At 37.4% G+C, this 20,156-nt stretch overlaps 1 protein-coding gene across 1 annotated transcript; it reads right to left on the bottom strand.

Moving 5' to 3' along the window:
* Nucleotides 1–16,608: 16,608 nt before the first annotated feature.
* On the bottom strand, nucleotides 16,609–19,917 carry tdgf1 (teratocarcinoma-derived growth factor 1). The gene is made up of 6 exons (XM_035390364.1): nucleotides 19,668–19,917; nucleotides 19,483–19,532; nucleotides 19,191–19,346; nucleotides 18,687–18,801; nucleotides 18,442–18,551; nucleotides 16,609–17,586 (listed from the first exon to the last, which is right to left on the bottom strand). The coding sequence occupies exons 1-6, from the start codon at nucleotides 19,688–19,690 to the stop codon at nucleotides 17,486–17,488; spliced, it is 555 nt and encodes a 184-aa protein (XP_035246255.1). The 5' UTR covers nucleotides 19,691–19,917; the 3' UTR covers nucleotides 16,609–17,485.
* Nucleotides 19,918–20,156: the final 239 nt, after the last annotated feature.

Here is a 20,156-nt window from a genome sequence, read left to right as displayed (position 1 = left end):
ATAACTCAGGTGGATGCACTCATGTTCTCTTACATTGTAATGATGTAAGCGAGTGAGAGATAAGAATCTCTGCTTATTGAATGTAATATAAAGTAATGCAGTATAACATGGTGAGCCTTGCACTTATAATATTCTGGACAATTGACAAGCTCACATCTAAAATCAGATTTGTTGGCAATAAATACATCCTTTAGAAATGGTTGGTTGAATAAATTCATTCATGCATATTCATGCATTTCTATGTTTATTTTGTATTAATAAACCTGCTTCCCTGTCTTAAATTGCCAAATTTGTCTGTAGGATATGAGCCACAAAAACAAACTGATATTTTTGTATCTGTTGTAATCAATCTAGCCTTCGGGTAGGACATTATATGTGATAACCTAATGACCCACACATAAATTTGACTACATATCTTGCATAATTTGGGAAATTCATCTTCTGGGGTCGTGGTGGGGGGACGTGATCATGATGATGTCACCCAGGAACGTGAAAATACTTCCACGGTAGGATATATCAATGTATCCTTAGCCAGGAGGAGACGCCAAGGCGTTGAGTTTGAAGCCAAAACGACAACGACATATGGCAGAAATTAAACAACAGTATAAAACTTATTCAGCCCTCTTTACTAAATTTAAAGACACTAAATGTTTTATTTAGGCCAAATAATGCCAGAGTAATTGTCAAAAATCCACAAAACATGCCCTACCCTGAAAATGGCGCTGTAGAGTGTGTCAAAATCCCTTGAGGTGACGAGCCAAACACATCTGCAAAAGTTTCATCCCAGTGACATGCAGCGCCTGCACACTCACCACACTTGTGAGAGCAGTATGGTGAAATGGTTTTGAGTAGAACAATTATTTTGATGAACTGTCATCGGTAGAGTCAGAGTCCCAAGAATCGTGAGAATTGATCAAACAGTGTAGGAGTTTAAAAAAAATAGGTTCACAATAAATTGTGAAAAATCCAGTATGGCAAAAAAATTGTAAGCAGTGCATGCGTTGGAATCTGACAAAAGAAATATGACAAAAAGATCATGTTTATGGGCCTTACTGTTCATGAGATACAGGCCAACATGTGGATTCCAATATGGCTGGACCCCTAATAATAAATACATAAATAAATAAGTAAAAGTTAATATAAAAAAAAATATTTAAATGCAAATGCTTCTTGCACATATAACACTTCCCAGAGTTGATCTATCCTTGTAAATTCTCCTGTAATTTCTCTTGTACTTTGTATCCAGGCAACCAAGGAATCACATTTAGGAAGCACATTCTTTTGATGGAACAAGGCAGTGTTTCATAAATCCTTAATTGTTTCATTGTATTCAAAAATAAGTCACACTCAGAAAAGGCATAGATCACAAGATCAGTTTAAGAATGACAGATGAATGACTGTTGCACTCAATCTTTTTCCATTTCCTACATTGTTCACACAAAATAGTTCTTACAGATTTTTCACTCTCTCTTCTGTACAATGAAACATAATTGCTCATAATGGCAGGCATCCCAGGTTCAAAATTCTTTATTAACAGGGTTTCCTTTGAGAGTGAATGCTGTTTTCGGTATCAAGAAAATAAAGAAATTTTCCCAACACTTCTATCTCAAGGTCATTGAAAAATATTCATTATATTGATAATCTAGATTCTTTTGAAATGCTTGCCTGTATATTAAACAGCTTCTTAAATAAAAATCTGACGTGACCTCTTCATCATATTAATAAAATTGTTGTACATAAGACCCCACACATATTGTGTGAAACCAGCTCCCCAGGTTGCAATATATTTTTCAGAAGACGTTATGATGTTTTAATCGTAGCATTTCATTGCTGATTTGTTTTTGTTTTCCACATTATCCACAGTATTCAGCCCTTTGGAGAGCCCCTGTTGTGAACATAGGGGGCTCCTCTAGCTTGGAACATGAGGATAATTAAATTACATGCATGGTAAAGTATAATTAGAACTGGAATCCTAATGTGGTCAGCCCATAGATGATAACTTAGCCAGCACGGATTGATGACCAGTGACCTTTTAAATGTCCACACAGATATGGAAGGTATAGTATGTGCTTCACAGGTTTAGCATGTGAGTGGAATCTGAAGCAAGCATAACCATTACAGCTGAGATAGCAGCCATACCACCACACACCCTACACATGACAAATTGCTGAAGCAGGTGCGGGGTTAGTTTGTACAAAGATAGGCGACCTGAGAAAACCAAGCCCTGGTCTAAGCAGAGTCAGAGCGGGGCAGCTGGGGACATTCTTCCCTCTGGAAGAAAAACACTCTGATTCCAGAGTTCAGTGATGGTGGCACTATGCTGTAGGACTCTCCGAGGACATTATGGATCCCATGTCGCCAAAAATAGAGGGTTACCTGGGGGCAGGTTGGTGGTGGTGGGGTGTGTGTGTGTGTGGGAGGGGGGGGGAGGTTTGGGGGTTAGTGCCCTGGCAAAATTCCCAACCTGACTGTGTAAACCAGCCACATGAGCCTCCCTCTATTTAATTGAATCAATAACTGCCTCCCTCTCAACCTGAAGTGCTCAAGCTGAAGTGTGTTTAGCATTTGTACCCAACGTCACTTCCAATGCATCACCCAGGTGAGTGCTACAAATTAGTAGTGATTGACATGAGCTCCCCCTTCATTTTAAAGTGGTTTGAGATCATTAAAGCACTTCATAGTCATCAATATATAATCAATAGATGTAATGAATGATGATAATTAGAACAAGAAGCCTTTTTTTCAAAGTTGGGACAAGTTTGCTTGTTTGCTCTGAGTGAGAGCTGTAAAAGTTGTAAATCCCAAAAATATCGATCCCATAAATTAGCCTAGATTGTTTTTAAGATTAGATCATTTTAATAATCAATTTAGAAAATACTGTTTGTCTGGGAGTGCACAGCCTTGATTCCTGAAATGAAGTGTACCTTTGAATTTATCAGAAACATACATTCCCTCTAAAATTATACCTGTGAAAAACATTTTTCTGAAATTCATTTTTATAACTAGATTGAATATTTCAATCTATAATTTTAGTCATTTAGTCTATTTCACCCACAAACCAAAAACAAATCACACCCATCTCATGTGCCTCAATGCTAAAGGACAAGAATAGTCACACAGATATGCATTAATTGTAGGTTGAAAATGATATTTGTATACCATTCCCTTATGGAGTGGCATAAAAAAGGTGTGTGCTATGATCTTCATACATTTATTTCTTTGAATATATATTACATGCTCACATTAAGCTTAGAGCAGCATTTGATTCCTTTATGCAAGTTTGTATGTTATTTTTTATTAAAATTTTATTGTCAGTAATACAGCATGAAATTGGTAATACAGACTTAAAGGGTGATGTGTACTCGGAGACAGTATGTAACAAAGGAGGCAAATGGATGGGATTACTGGAACACTGTGGTACAACAATGATAACATTGCTGTATTGATTCACAGGTGTACAGAGTCGGAAAAGGAGTGGGTGGTTATCGACTGCTCGGTTTGCACGTTGCTGGCAGAATTTGGATTCAATGAGCCCCATGAGAGAGTTTCCTGTCTGTAAAGAGGATTCTGTAAAGCAATTCATACAGAACCAGCTTTATTTTATTTATTTATTTATTTTTTATTTAAAAAATAACTTTAAAAAAGTTTCAGCAGGGAATGTACAAACTCAGATTTGTCTGTAAAAGACAAATGAAAGTGATGCTGAGAAGTGCTTTTTTGTGCAGAGGACTGTTAATACACATCTCCATTAGTTGACATATACAGTATGTATAGAGAATCAATATGTATGGCATTACTTATTAGAAATTATGTAATAATTATGGGAAGAGTTGATGTTATAGACAGATGGAAAAAAGGCCCTACTCAGAAATAAATGCTTTAATCTGTGAGTAGCGGTAGCCATTTCAGGTTTGGAAATGTGCAATTCAGTTCTCTGCCACCTCCCAAAGGAAAAGAGCAACGTAATAACATTTTTCAGAAAATATTTTCAAAAAACACTTTTTGAGCAAGTAAAAATCCAGAAGTGTTCCAGAAGTAATTTTCAGGTATAAGGCATTATTTTTATTTACAATGAATCAAATTATACATCATTTAAACAGTCCTTGTCTTCGAAGAGTTAGTATGGTTTTCGCAGTTGACGTAGCCTCATCTTCTGGATGCTCCAAGTGATTAATGGAAAAGAAACAGCCACCTGGTCACAGGCATTATAATAAGCACACACCAGATTGATCTGTAAGGTAGACTATTTGCTTTGTAAAAGCTTTCCTGGGTGTTAAAAAACAAACAAATTTGACGTTACCACAAGTCACTTTGCGGTTATAAAGTTGCTTGTGCGTCAATACTTACGCAATATTTTTTCATGAATAAAGCCCCATGTTTTATAATCTGAAGATGTGGCTAGTGTCATGTTACATCCATCCATCCATCCGTCCATTATCTATACCCGCTTATTCCTGGGCAGGGATAAGCAGGTATACATATTTAACACTCTGCTTAGCAAATGTAGCTAATTGCTTGAGTTGGGAAAACGGGTAAGCAGCATAGTTTTTTGTCTGCTCATGTACAAAGCTTGCGAGTGAGCGATGTTGGTTTGCTCCGTGCTCTAGTGAAATTGCGTCCAATCCAATCCTCGCTCCACTCCGCTCGCATCCTCTGTCCATGGTGAGCTGATTTTCAAAGCTTCATAGCGTACTCCTGTTGGAGAGCCTTCCTCATTGATATTTCATTGATAGGCCGGCAAACCTTACATCACAAAGGTGTTGGATACCCTCACAACTTTCTACTACAACACCACTTGATAGCAGTCCTATCAGTCTAAATGAGGCCCTTATCTTATTTCCTCCTCCTCCTTCATTGCAGTTTTTGTGACTTCTTTAATTTATAACTTTACTCAAAAGTATTTCAGTTTTTCTTGATTTGCATTTTACCCTCATTTGCATTGCATTATATGCAATAAATGTGCAATATCATTGCAATTATATTTTTTATTGTGGTCATTTTATGAGATATAAATACAAGCTATGATCCTGTCATCTCCTAATATATCAAAATTGTGGTGAACTGTTCAATTTAATATGTTTTTGCCTGCCAGGCTAGTTTCCTCTTGCATTATAGTACCAGCCAATCTTTCTTAATTGAAAAGATTAAACCTTGCTGTCTTTCACATAAAAAAAATCTCACCTACTAACGAAACACATTTTTGCAGGGGAAGCAAATGCCTTTGATATTTTGGGGTCAAAGCATCAAGTTCTGGTCAAGGATTTCTGAGCATCCATCCATCCATCACTAAGTGTGGCAGATGTGCAGTGCAAACACATGAGGAAAATTAACACATAAATTCAAGTATGTGATTCCTATCCACTGAAGAAGGTTGGAGTAGATATGTTATCTGTTCAAATATGCAAAAAGCCCAATTCTTTAATCAAAATTAAGAGAAATCCACGTACAACTGGCACAGATGTAAACCATTTGCTTTATGACAAAAAAAAATGCTAAAACCATTAGCTGTTCTTTTTACATGGCATATGTGGTGAATGGATTGCCCTTAACTTCAGACTACTTTTAGAAGCACTCCCTTTCTCTGCTTTGAAGCAACAAAAACAAAGACAGTTTGATCACGGTCCAGGGTGCTGCCAACACTTTGTGAGATGACAGCATGCACAAATCCAAGGGGCTGCTCCTGTGTTGTTGTGGACTGCGGTTATTTTTTTGTCTGGCTTCGCCGCCAGGAGCGACAGGAAGCGGCGCGGCCCAGAGCAGATGCAGCGCGATGCCCAGCACGTCCTCCCTCTACACCTAATTGAGAATCCGCAACGGAGTGGAAACATGGCTGGGGAGGTTATTTGCTGCCGATTGCACTTCAAGGGCCAATCCTTTCACCGTCCTTATCAGAAATTTCAAGTTTGATGTCATGGCCTTTCATCCAGGGTTCCCCTCTTGACTGCATCTCATGGTTCAGACAATAGGGATAGCCAGATCGGCAGCAAAACACTTCTAGGTGGGAGAACCATTCGTTCGGGTCAATGATTACAAAATCCACCAGCGGAAGGAGAAAAACTGGACTTGAAAAGACACTTTGGTATGGCCTAGAGAAGTGTCCCTCAGGGCTCTTGTCCTGAAACTGCTTTCATGAAAACGATTCTCTTCTTGGGCAAAGCCATCCAGTCTTTCAAAGATGTGTCCACGTCTTTATTCTGTGCAATGAAAACCCAGGATTCATGGCACGGTGCTTGAAAAAGTTTGCCGGCACAGTTGAGTTGGAAGAGAATGTTATGCCAAATGGAGTGGTCTGAATTTGCTTGCCGGGCACACTGTTATCACCGTCCTGCTACTCAAGAGTGTGAGGATTGGGAACTTTCAGAGTATTTGTATAACAATGTTTTGAAAGCAGAGCGCATTCATGCTGTAAATCTCCATTCCAGTCTGCTAGCTGATAACTGTGTGAGCTGGCACACAGTCGTGCAGAATTAACTGCCATTGATTTGAAAAGTTAAAAAGGTGTGCAATTTCTGCAGCACTCCAAAAAAATGTCACTGATAACACCAATGAATTTACAGCATGCACAATCAAGAAATTTATTGTGACTGACACAAGGCACAAACTAGTTCCAACACAATTTTTAGTACTCTCACATGCTTGCTTCTATTATCACTGGACTGGCCTTTGCTGTCTGCATGCTAATGTTCAGTTGCTGAAAGCATCCAAAGGCCACAGCACTTTCCTGTGGTGTCAGTAACAGGCAAAGATCCAATGAAATCATCCTTCATACCCTCAATACACAAACAGTCACAGACAGCAGCTCTGAGTGGCTAGTGTGTATAGTGCAAACCACAGTGGTGGACTGACGACTAGCAAGTAGACTTTTTCACTCCCTCTATAACTGCATTCAGTGTTTGGCCAGCAATCATTCTGAAAGTCCTTGTGTGGGTAGTGGCTGTTCTTCATTCTCATAGGTCAGAAGCAAATCCGGCCAGCAAATCAACTCAGCAAAAGCCCCCACAATGTAGGCAATGTGTGAGCATAGTGTCACTAGTGTAATCCAGATCCCACTCAAATGCACACAGTGACAACGATGGTGGTTAGTGTTGATATCCTAAAACTTTGCTGTGGCATGCACCAATTGTTTACCTGTAATGGCGGTTGTTGTCCTTGTGTGTTATCCAGCCTTTGGTCAGCGCCAACTATCCATTTTTATAAAAGTTCATGACCTTTCTGCAAGTACCAGAGCTTTTTCTGGTGTCTGAATAACTGAATAGCTGAAGCCTACTGTCAGATGGACTGTGCATATTCACTTTATATAATGGCTATGCCAGGTCCACAAAATTAAGTCCCAATTTAATTTATGGAACACTCAGGGAAAAAAAGACTACTTTGCATATAACTAGATATGAAGAAACGAGAATGGGACAATGCATTTAACTGGTCCAAAAATCCAAAACATATATTGATATATTTTAATATGCCACTGAGTGTACTGGACACTACAGAAAATATGTTCTCCCAAAAATTTGACGAAAACAAATGTGATTCTCTCCAGACACAACCAGGGTATGAACTGTCATTGAACGCAAGGGAGTGCCGTCCTATGGAAGACCAAATGTTACAAAATGGAATAAACTGAGAAATTCAATAAATAAATATCTATTAGTTTTTTCCTGTCTTTTATTTATTTCATAATGATTTTATTTTCCAAGGACATTTTGCACATTGGCTCTTTTATTCATTTCCTTGCATATTTATTTCAACTTGCATTTATTTCAAAACGACTTGGCCCTTCAGTCATCATGGAAGGGGCAGGGTCAGATATGATTGTAAAGTGCATAAATAGGCCTTACCCCCACGTTGCCAATTTTTGGCACTCCGTACAGTTAGTATTATATTTAAGTTGCTAATAACATTCATATTTTATTACACAAGCAGTAAAAACACGTAACCTATTAGAATAGAGGTATTCACGTTATCCTCTGTTGGGTCCATTGCGTGGAAACATTGCATGAAAATAAAAATCCTCATCTCCAGAAAGTGCACTTTCACTTTCACCTCCTGAACCATCATCTTTCTCAACAGAATGCAATATGACTTGAACTGCCTTTGTTAATGATTAAGTTTTTATGAATGCGCATTTCTGAAGCATTAAAACTACAAGAAAGTGAATTCTCCCTGCTTCTGTTTTCAGCAGCTACTGTGAACTGTGAACATAGCGAAAGGTAGGCGTGGTTTTCAAATGAGTCGCAAGTCTCCCCTATATAACAAAAAAAGTAAATTATGCAATTTGCGTCTCTCGGCTTCAACAGGTTAAAGACAACGGCGTTTCTAAGGACAATAAAAATACTAGCATGCTAGGTTTTGTTGAGAGAAGTAACCCATATGGTAATTTATTTTTTATCCACGTTTTGTGGAATATAGAATCAGCTAAACATTCCAAAGATGCCTTTCTCTTTACACATTGTTTGCTGATGCTGTGAAGAGAAAGGCAGCTTGAGCTTTTTTGATGCTGTAAAAGGCAGATTCCAAAAAATTGAAGCCTTAGTGTATAGACTGTCAAAGAGAAAGGAAAGTTATGATGCCATTCTAGTCCTGGAAAACAAGAACCTACCCCCCCTTAACCTGAAACCATCCAAAAAGATCCTGGCAAGGACTCCCAATAGCAATAAATTTCACAGAGCAGAGCTGAACTTATTTTTTTAAAAACAGCTACAAAATGGCCTTCATCAGAGCAGAAGCTCAGTCGCAGCTGCATTGGTTACAGCAACAGGCCACCTTGCAAGGCTTCTATATCGATTCTGTAAACCTCTCCTCAATCAGCCTCTACTAAGTGGCAAGCTATTTCACATGATCCGGAGAGTGACAAGCAGTTTAATTAAACGGAGGCCGTCTAAAGCTGGTGGCTCCGCATACATAATGACAGAGAATGTCCAGGCAAATAGAAAGCGATTCCAGTCTATTCAGACTCTATATAATCCCAGGTAAGAACAATTAAAGAGCCCAGGGTTGAGTCAAAACTAATGATGTATTCTTTCACCAATGACCCCCGGCCTCTTGCCTCCAGTGATACAGTGAATATTGTTGGCGCATCCAATTCCTTTGACAGCTGTTTGTGTCCATTCAGGCTGAATTGAATGAACAGATCCTCACCGGAATTATTGTTGTGTTTCCAGGAGATGCAAAGCATGCAAAAGTGTTTGCTCATGAAATTTCATTTGTAGATTTTTCATAATATTATGTCAGGCAAAAAGAGATTATTTTGTGTATATGCCTTTTGTGTTAATATAAACTTTCAGATAGGACTTCACAGCACAAGTCATTAATGCAGGGAACTCACTGAACTGTAAGTTATTGATTTTTAAAAATATCTAATCATAACCACAGTCAGTTCACCCTTGAAAAATGTGTCTATGATTATTTAACAGTTGAGAAATGAGACTGAATTTCACTTCCTTTAAAATTCAATCTGTGCTCCATCAAGTCAAGTATCAATGATTTTTGATGTCTGGTCAAACAAGCTTTTTTTAAACCTTGCTACAGAAAGCATTTCAAATTCAGCCCCCTAATCAGACTTTAAGCCAGATGGAGCTAACATAGATAGACTGCAATGAAATTGTAGCATAATATGGACTGGTCTCATTCTGACATGAGTCAGAGCCTTGTCTGGATTGAATTCAGTTTGTGGGGAATATATTCTCAAACATTACTATATTTGCAACCATTACTGTGGTAAACATAGATTCACAAAGGTGTTGAATCATTGCAAAGAATAGGTCACACAGAGCTAAAGCCCTCATTGAACTATAACAAAATGTAAGTGCTATTTCATGATGCAACATTTGTGGCAATCATTTTTTATTCACTGAGCCTGACTTTTTTTCTATTATTTTTGCATGCAAAGTAATTGACAGCTTAGTCACAACTTGGATTTTTTAGTATTATGCCTTTGAAGTATATTTTAATTGTTACTGAATTTAACCTTTGTGTTGTCTTCATGTAATGCATGCATCCCCTGCCCACAGTGTCAAAAAGTCAACCACTCTCACTGGACCCCCTTTGATAAAACCTTTTTAGTGATTTTTTTATAACCATAAATTAATATATTTCATGCAGAAACAACCTGTCATTCAACAATAAATTGGTGAATAACTGTTGCCTTACTTCACAGTCCAGCAAGACTGTATTTCTTCAGACTACAGCACACATCGTTACTGGAAAACACACATCATAATTGATTTTTTTTTTTTTTTTTTTGCTGTAATAGATGTGTGGTGCTTAACTTTGATTATGACTTCTGATTTCATAACTGCGGGGTTAAAAAAGACTCAAGACAACCATTGTTGCTTTGATGGTCTACCACTTTTATAAAAATATGAATAAGGGCAATGTGTAACTTCTTCTAATGGTAGGGTCACTCTAGGAAAAGTAATCAAATTTCATGCAATAAAAAAAAAACTGTTTTCAGTTACATTCAGAGAGTACTGCATGAGAAAATTAAGGCAAAAGTTTGCCAATACATTATTCAGATAATTGACATGCTTGGATAATGTGACATCATACGCAACATAATTGCATACCAAATTATACTCACCTGCTTTATAAAATCATTTTTGCCATATTCACAAATATCTACAGGTAACAAATACGGCTTGTGCTATACGTGTGACAATTTGATTTATATGTGCCATTTATTTATTTTCACTGGACAACAATGGATTAGTGCTAAATGTATACATATTCTGGGTTGCACATGTGTTCATTCATAAAGAGCTGTTCAAGATCAGAATCTTTGATAACATGCTTTGTCAGATTTCTTAATCCATCCATTATCTATACCCACTTATCCTGAGCTGGGTTACAGGGGGTGCTGGAGCCTATCTCAGCTTGCACTCACCATTCACTCACACACTCATACCTATGGGCAATTTAGAGTCCCCAATAAGCCTACCTGCATGCTTTGGACTGTGGGAGGAAACCGGAGTACCTGGAGAAACCCACATGGACACTCCACATAGTGACACAGTGCAAACATGCAAACATTCACAGTGCATGCAGAAAATGCAAATTCTACACAGAAAGGTCCAGACAGGACCTTCTTGCAGTGAGTCAACAGTGCTACCCACTGCATCACTGTGCCACCCTCCAAGGTTCATTCCAGGTATAATAAATCTCTATAATAATCTCAAACTGTCTTGCCCATTCATCCCCTGTGTCCACGTATGTCCATGCATGTCACATATCTCAGATATTCTTCTAAAATACACAAACAAACATGTAAAAACTCAGACTAGCCAGTCTCGCTGGAATGGCACTTATGAGACTGTGCTGGATTTAAGTGTATAAGTGTAAACCCAATGGTGCTTCCTAGTGCTCAAACAAAGACCTCCAAAAGTTCAACCAAAGTACCCACCAGGCACTTAACTGCAAGTCTGTGTGCTGATATGTAATGTCACTGCACACACACTACACACATTTTTGTGGAAGACATTCAAAGCACTCAGGTGAAGTACAGTTTACCCCTCTTGTTGCCAAGACCAATCCCTTGCATTTGATTTCAGATTTAAGTTGTCATTTGAGTGATCCCTTTCCAATTCCTTTGAACACAATGGTATTTTTGTTTCAGAGATCTCTGATGTAGTCATTGTTATACTTGGGAACCTTTAATGTGTGGAGACGTAGGGAGAGAAGATGTTTTATTTACATCACAGCAATATGCTGCACAGTGATAATGTACACCGTAATCAAATGGAGTTCCATTGAATCTATCTTGCACTGCCAGCTGTATATTAATCAGATTCACACCTTTAATTGCATTGTTTAACATGGACAAATTACACTTAATTTTCCATCACTTTCCTCCCCAAGTTTAATTAAAATGATCACATTTAGCAGTCTGCCTGCTGGACTTTACCTGTATTATGATTATTTATTCAAAGTTAAGAGCAATATATTGTGTTCATGATATCACAGAAACAAATCCTAGTTATCTGCAATGTGTTGTGAAAAACCTGCTTGGCAGAGTCTAGTGAAATTATACTGGCCACATGATAATGTCTATATATAAGCTTGCATGAACTAATTCGTTTAGAAATTTAGTTTTAACAATATGCCCATGGACATATTTTATGTGTGCAGTTTTTATATAGATTAAAAATATAGTACATAAACATAATTACAAACATAAATATTGTATATTCTGCATGAAACACTTAGAAAAGGTCATGAGAGAGAAATTAAAATCCTTGAGTTGACTCAGAATTGATGTTTATTTACACATTTACCATTTGACTTTTCAACAGATCAGAAAATAATTAGCAAGCCAGTGAAACCGTTGAAATAACCATTTCAAATCTATGTACTGTAGAGTTTATCTATGTACTGGATTGGATAAACTTCTTTTTGACTCTGACCAGTGCATCAAATGAAAAATAACAACTAATGCTTTTGTGAGTGACTTTCACTATATTTTCCACATTTGTGCTGGTGTTATCCTGCAGGAGTCTGTATGGGTCACTGAGCAACACAGAGTAACATGCTGAGGGAAGCAGTCGATACAGTCCTCAGGACAGTGTGTGTGTATGAGTTAGAGAGAGCGAGAGAAAGAGAGAAAGATGTGGAAGGAGGGAGGGAGTACATACTAAATAGTACATACGAATACCAAAAAACAAGAGAAATGATAATTCAGTAGAAACACCATTTCATGGAGTTTGAAAAAACAACAGTTGGTATATAATTTTCAAATTTTGTTGATATTTTTAATCTAAAATGGAGCCATTCTCCAACTCAGCTTTATCCCCCATCCCATCCCCCTCAAAGAAGTCTGGAGTCTGAGTGTGAGTGGAAGGTGGCACATCCCCCTCGCTAAACCACTCTGTTTCCCCTCCATTATTTAGATTCCCTTGCTGCATACAGCTGGAATGCCTTCTTCTGAGAGGACCCTAATGGCCTTACCCTGTTGACTGATTTCAACTGTGTTTACTGCCACAATCTGGTTACATTTGCCACTGTCGGTGGTCAGTTTGATGTGAAACAGAGAGGTATTCTTGGTAACAAGGCCTTGACTGAAAATGAGAATTTGGAACCAAACAGCAAGAATTTAGACAAACCTTCATATAAACAGCACAAGTATGATGAAGGCTCACCGTGTGAAAGCCAATACTTTTTGATGTGTGAAATGCGAAGACAAGAAAAATAAAAAATAAAAAATAACAAATTGAATTTGGAGATGATCTTACTAAAGTAAGAAAGTTCCGGTTGTCATTCTATAATAGTGATTACATATTTATTTACTTAATACTTAATTATGCATAGGAACTCTGAAATGACACATTTGTCTAACCTTACTTAGATGAGTGGAAGCTTTCATGGATGGATTCTAAATGTTTCTCTTTTAAAAATATCTGTTGAAAGATGTCAGTTTTATATACTATTGCTATATTATCTGAACAATCTAGCAAGTTGCAAACAACCTAAACTGAAATATTATGATTTATAGTTTTATAGTTTGTCCTTAGCACAGCAGAAACATGGTACACCTGAACAGTAGGGAAAGGAAAGTTCATTGAAGTTTCTAAAACTTCATTAATTTTTATGGGCTGGTTGTCCCAGTCCTTTGAAAAATAATTGGGTAATTTGTTTTTTTTTTTTTTTTTTTTAAATATTGCTATTAAAATTTACTCATTTCTAAAACATTAGTAAAAATGCATGCCTCATTTATAAATGTAATTAGGATCTTTTAAGAGACATGAATATTATACTCTAATTTTCAATGTCATATTGGCACATTATTGTGCTTATTATCAGGCAAAATATTATCTCTACCCTCTATATTAAATTATTTTCATTTAAAAGTGTTAATTTAATCCTGGATTATCACATTATTTTGGGTATAAAAATTTAATATAATTATATTATTTTTATTATCTGCAGTAAATGATCTCCTGCATGTTTGGGTTTCACTGTTCAGCCTTACATTTTTGCCCTGGTTTAATCTGGGAAGAGGCTGGAGGGTATTTGCTGGGTTTGACTTACCTGTGTAAACTGCGATAGCTTTTGATCCTTTGAAAACATCTTCACCACATGTTCTGTTTCCAACCAGGCTAAGCCTCTGGCATAATTATCCTCCCATCCTTCCCAAATTAAAAGGGCATTCAGAGCTATCCAAAAATCCTGTGGTACCTACTTTCTGTTTGTAAATCTGTATTGATTATATTGAAAAAGGGCCAGTAGGGTGCAAGATCTGAGCATGGAGCAAGGATTTATTTTGGCCTTATTATCCAGTAACAAATTTTCTTTGCAGTGTTGCATTTGGATTTGTTGACTTGTTAATCCTTTGGGGAAATGAGAACACCCCAGAATAATAGAAATCCACAATGCATATATGATTGGTTGTAATTGACAAGGCCAGCCTTTAATGGGATTACACTCCACCAAAGAGAGAGATTACACTCCACCAAAAAGAGAGGCATTCTAGATGATTCTGCTACTTTTCTCCCAGGTCAGTAAACAGGGGTGCCAGTACAAAGATTCTACACCAGAGGCACTCATTGAATCAGTTTGGAGTATGCAGGGATTTCAATGAAATACTTTTCTACCTCCTTATCAACAATGCAATGTGTCCATACTGGCGGTAAATAATGTAACATTGCATTAAAAGTAGAAAAAAAAAAAAAACACAAAACAAATATTTCACTGTTATGTGGACATAGTAAAAATGGAGGAATTATGGGATGGCATGGTGGTGCAGTGGGTAGCACTGTTGCATCCGGCCTGGGCCTTTCTGTGTGGAGTGCACCTTCTTCACGTTTATGTTTGAGCTGAGTGAAAGCACCTTGCACATTTTTATCATCATCTTAACTTCAACCATGTTAAATGAAGGACACGTTTACTCAGTCTAACTATCATGTTTTCATGACCCTTCATGCCAGCAAAGAGATAAGGATTTGAATAGGTGTTCGATATTTGCTTTCACTGTGGTTCCAAGTTCCAAGAGCCCATGGTCAACAAATACTGGCAAATCAATTAAAAAGCTTGAAAAATGTTATGGATAATGACTCAGTTCAATGTTAAATTGCTCTTGTAAAATATGAAGGCATGACTGCCAGGACACTTATTAGAAACCCTACAGCTTTATCATCTACAAGTGAACACAGTACTTACTAATAATTTAAGAAAAATCTATCACACCTCAATACACCCAGCGTTCTAAGCTAGCTTGTTTAAAGGGCTGTCAGACCTGAAAAAAATTAAACATTTTCCATTTCACTTGTTTTAAAATTGCAAGCAAGTCAAGTAAAAGAAATCGGTATGTCTAGGTCCTAAGGGGGCATTTTATAGGTGTAATTAGAATGTCCTATTGGCACTGGCCATGGATGGTGAATATTTTGTTTTACCACAGAAAGATAAACTCAAATATGCTTTCCAAAAAGACACAAGGACAACTTTTAAGTCATCGCAGCACTAGCATATACACCCTTCTGTTAAATATTTAATTGTTGTAACCATACTTTGGCAATGTCATAGTTTGTGAAATCAAATCAAAAGCTTGCTTATAGCCACTGCTTTACAAGTTGGCTTTATTAATTCAGCTGAGAACTTAGGAACCTGTTTGGGAGGAGCAATCACAAAAATTCCTAGTGGAGGCCAGCTCACATGAGAAAATGTCACATGCCCAACCCCTCTACGTGCAGAGTTTAAGTACATTCATTTCAATTAAAAAGACTCCATACTGACACCTCTATTTAACCTGCCACTACCAAATCACTGTTAGGGTAAGACCATCAATGCAGGAACTGAGCAGTGGATTTAAGACGAGTGAGATTGGATTCACATAAAAAGTAATTTTCTCTTTAACGTGCACCATGAGTAACAGACAAATTGACTCTGTGGTCTATTTGTTCACAAAATTAGTCCAAAGCTTGGTTTAATTAATTAAAGGCCTGTAAAAGGCAATGACCTAATTTACATTTATTCACACAATCAGTATTGGAACAGACCTGTAAATCCTGGCTTATTTCACTGAAGAATTGAAGATTCTTCACATTTAGGCAAGGACTTGGCCAAGTAAATACTATAAGGAAACACTTTTTGTAAATAAAAATAAAAACCTTAAGGTTTATACAGTGCTATTGTGTACTTAAATAAGGGGGGGGGTGTATGCATATAATGGATATAAAGATACAAAATTATCCAATACAAAGTAATGTTCTATTATTTTTCTGAATGCTTTCCTCAACACAAGACAATATAGGCTATTTATTTTTTTAGGGTTTCACTGATTGCACTGGGTAATACTTTTCAACATGTAAAATGCATAACTCATCTTAATAAATGTTTTTACACAAAAGCAAATGGTTATTGTGGGAATTTTAATCATGTTAAAAGCAGATAAAATTCCATCACAATGAAAACAAACAACTGTGACTAAGGATGACAATGACAAACCAGGACACCAATGACAGTAATGCATTGGTGAGTGGGACTGTGTGTGTTAGATAAGGGGCTAGATATGGGACAGCTAAGCTAAACATAAATGCCAACAACAACCAATAAAGCCATTCCTGCTTTATCCAAACACTCCTCACTAATAGGAACAGCATCTCAAATAATAAATACAAAAAAACCTTCAAAATGAACAGAAAGCAGCCTTTTTATTTTTATAACAGAAATAAAGGCATAATCAAATCTCCCATTTGGTCCAGGTTTATACGGTTACTTGGACAGTAAACTTAATTTGCAATGTTTAAAAAAGTAAAGAGCAGGGACTTGATTACAAAAGGCAACTGCTACCAACCATTAGACATCAAATAACCTGTAACAAATTGCATGTAAGTTTGTAAAATAAGTAAACCAAATAAAACATCAAAAAAGACTTTAAAAAAAATAAAAATAAAATCACACTGAGAAGGCGAGGCACTGACTAGACAGCTGTTATATCTACACACACACAAATTTAAAATGAACAAGGCCATGAGTACACTTTGATGATGTACAGTGCAAAAGGGATATTAATTTAACCCCACTTTTCACAAAGCCAGTATCAAGGTTCCCTTTGTCATCTCGACAACGGAAACAAAAAATTCAAAATGCAAAAAGTTGCATCAAAATCTAAACAAAATACATCAAGCTGTGGACTTGACAGAAACATATGTACCAAACAGGTTGATTCTATTTCAATAAAACTGTACACGGTTTGATTTAAAAAAACAAAAACAAAAAAACCTATAAAACCAGAAAGGATTCACAGAACAAAGATAAAATTTATATTTCCACTTAAATCTTATTTACATAGCTACATCAGATAAAAATTGCATCACGCAACAAGGACATATAGACTTCCACTGGAAGAAATCTGCATTTCAGTTCTGCAGGTTCATGATTCCTAAAAGTACATGTTGCATCCAGTTGGCAGGTGGTAGGTAATGCCACATATGGACTTCAGGTTGGCCTGATTAACATGCATTAGATTGTTTCAGGAATTAAACCAGTAAATGTCCTCAGATCAAATGAAGACAAGCACAAGCAGTGCTAGACACAATAAGTACTCTGGCCGCTGTATTCTGGTTCCATACGAAGGAAGCCACACAACTTCCTGTGAGTCATCTGCAAGAGAAAAGAGAACTATGCATTATAAAGATGCATCTCTAAATGGGGAGATTTTAAACCTGGGGAGGCGGGGGTGCAGTTAGCACATCTTCAGACTTTAAACCCAGCCACTGAATAATCTCAGACAGACAACACTGCCAAGCCTGTATCTGTGATGATCACCAGGCCTCCCTCCATCCTGTTAGCCAGTGAGGTGTGAATGATAGCTCCCAGGGTCTATTCACACCCAGACTGGTGCCTGGCCCCCTATTGAGGCCTCTAGGCAAAGACAACAGCAGAGAATCTGCAGAACACCTATCAATGCAAATAAGGTTAAGTAAAAATGGAAATGAAGCACTTCTGTTTCAATAAGACACTGAAGAAGTTAAAGAAAAACCATGTTTCAGGCACATTCTGGGTGCCAAACCCACATACAACAGCATATCCCCTTTCAGTTTCAGAAGAAAAACATGCAGCAGGTCAGATAGCTGCTACAATTACAGATGAACATAATGACACGGTACAATTGAATAACTGCATAAACATGGTATACAATGCAGTTGATCATTTTTTATAACACTAAACAGCCTAAGCTGAAATGGTTAAAGGCAAAATGCTTTGCATAGAAAATATCATCAAGAAGATAATTATGTGTATGTGACATTCCAGGCCTTAGTTATACTTACTGGTGCCATACTTTTTTAACTTCATTCATAAAGTGCATACTTTTCTGGTGGGTCTGCACCTATAAGACCTATATTCCTTCTAGCTTATATTGAGGTGCCTATGCATACTTGCCAATGCATTAGATAACCAAATGACATGACTAATGGAAAGTAAGCCTATGTATGCAGAAATAAATTGTCTACTTACCACAGTTGTCCTGAAAGACTTGAGGGAAGCAGTGAAGCATGCCGTACCCACACCTACAGTATGAACAGCCTTTCTGTACCCATTCTCCATGAGGAATGACACCACAGTTTCTAAATGGGGAGACATATCGTTTGAACTTAGTAATATCTTGACCGGAGTTATATTTTACTTTACAAAATTAAATCAACGCTAGGTCGTAGTTAATTAAACTGAAAATTCGAGTTTAATATGAACGCCACACATACCTGATGCGCTCATCATATTCACAGCTTCTTCCAGTGTAGTGCTTCGGACAAGCGCAAAAGCTGCCCAAAATACAGGTTCCCCCATTCTGACAACAACTTCGGCTTTGCTTTGCACCTTACGGGGGGCAAATGAACAAATATGAATTTCATGCAAAAACGTGTGCTTAATTATATTATAAACTTTATGCACGCGCCATAATGTGTATATTTATTTAGAATTCATGCCAGTAGTGTAGGCCTATGTTCCGGCATTTCGCCGGAAATGTTCTTAATCAAGGTGCACGAAACCCAGCTGGACTGAACAGTTTCGGCCTCCGAAACTAGTTATTCGGGGTGTTAAACAAAGACCAAGTAGGACGTTTGAATTGCCAGAAAAAAAGGAACGAACCATCACTTTCCTTAGGACCAATTTAAACAACTACGTGTTATGGGCTGAACAAAGATATTGAGAAGATTACTGATTATATCACGATATTTTTAATTCGTCTGCATTGTTTAACTTACTTCCAGTGAGGCCAACAAATGGAATAACGGATTCCGCATCTTGGTGTTTTCGTTCCCCAGACAGAGAGTTCATTTCATTAAATTGGTTCAGGTACTCAGCGCGTTCGGTGGTTTTCCCAGCGAGTATCTTTATGTTGCATCCTGATCCATCGCAACCTGGAATTAGATGGACAACTACAGTTAAAGATGCACTTGAAAAATTAAAGAAATATTGTTTCATATAAACATCGCCTATTATTCCGGATTAATGTGAGTCAAGGCCTCCAGTTGATAACAGCAAAAGCGCACATACCTGCTGCAATGTGTAGAAGATGGGAAGCAACCACCGCAGACAGCAGAAATCTGAGGTAAAGAAAATGCATTTCATTGTTTATCACTCGGATCAACTCGTTAAAACACACTTAATGACACAAATCGTAACATTTCAAACTGTGTTGTGAAACAAACTAAATCCGAGGGGCCTGGAATATATTTTACCTCAAAAACCTTTCCTGTGCCATGTTGCGCTTCAGTTAATCCAACTGAAATAAAACTATTTAAATCCACTTTCGACCACTGACGGAAATTCCATACAGGCCCTAACCATAAAAAATACACCACTAAAGCTATGCTCTTAACACGCCATGTCGGGAGTTAAAGTGGTTTATGTTCCTCCTTCATTGCAAACCTTCAACCTGCCTCCTAAATTCAGAGCCCACACTCTCAAACCATTCGCAGCCAATTAGCACCTACAAATCCAACTGTTTGCGTCCTGTGGGTGAACGTGAAGTCACACCCATTGACGGAATTTCTAGATGCAAATTACAAATAAAGGGACTCCTCGCCCTCAAAACAATCTCACAGCCAACACATAAAAAAAAAATAAAAAAAATGTATTTCACGTCTATGTTGTAAGCAATATAATGGCTTGAAAAAATACATGGACGAATAATTTGGTATTTTGTTATCTAGGATAAAGCGTATTAC

Source organism: Anguilla anguilla, chromosome 14 (assembly GCF_013347855.1).
Source record: "Anguilla anguilla isolate fAngAng1 chromosome 14, fAngAng1.pri, whole genome shotgun sequence".
Classification (NCBI taxonomy): domain Eukaryota; kingdom Metazoa; phylum Chordata; class Actinopteri; order Anguilliformes; family Anguillidae; genus Anguilla; species Anguilla anguilla.
The sequence above is the reverse complement of the archived record's forward strand: the minus strand, read 5'-3'. Positions and strand labels throughout refer to the sequence as shown.

Bases quoted from the DNA above. Each gene is read 5' to 3' on its own strand.
- tdgf1 (XM_035390364.1), bottom strand. From the start codon at position 19,690: ATGGCACAGGAAAGGTTTTTGAG. The intron at 19,533-19,667 runs GTAAAATATATT...TCTTTACCTCAG, and splicing joins GCACAGGAAAGGTTTTTGAG to ATTTCTGCTGTCTGCGGTGG. The intron at 18,552-18,686 runs GTATGTGTGGCG...CTCCCCATTTAG, and splicing joins GAATATGATGAGCGCATCAG to AAACTGTGGTGTCATTCCTC.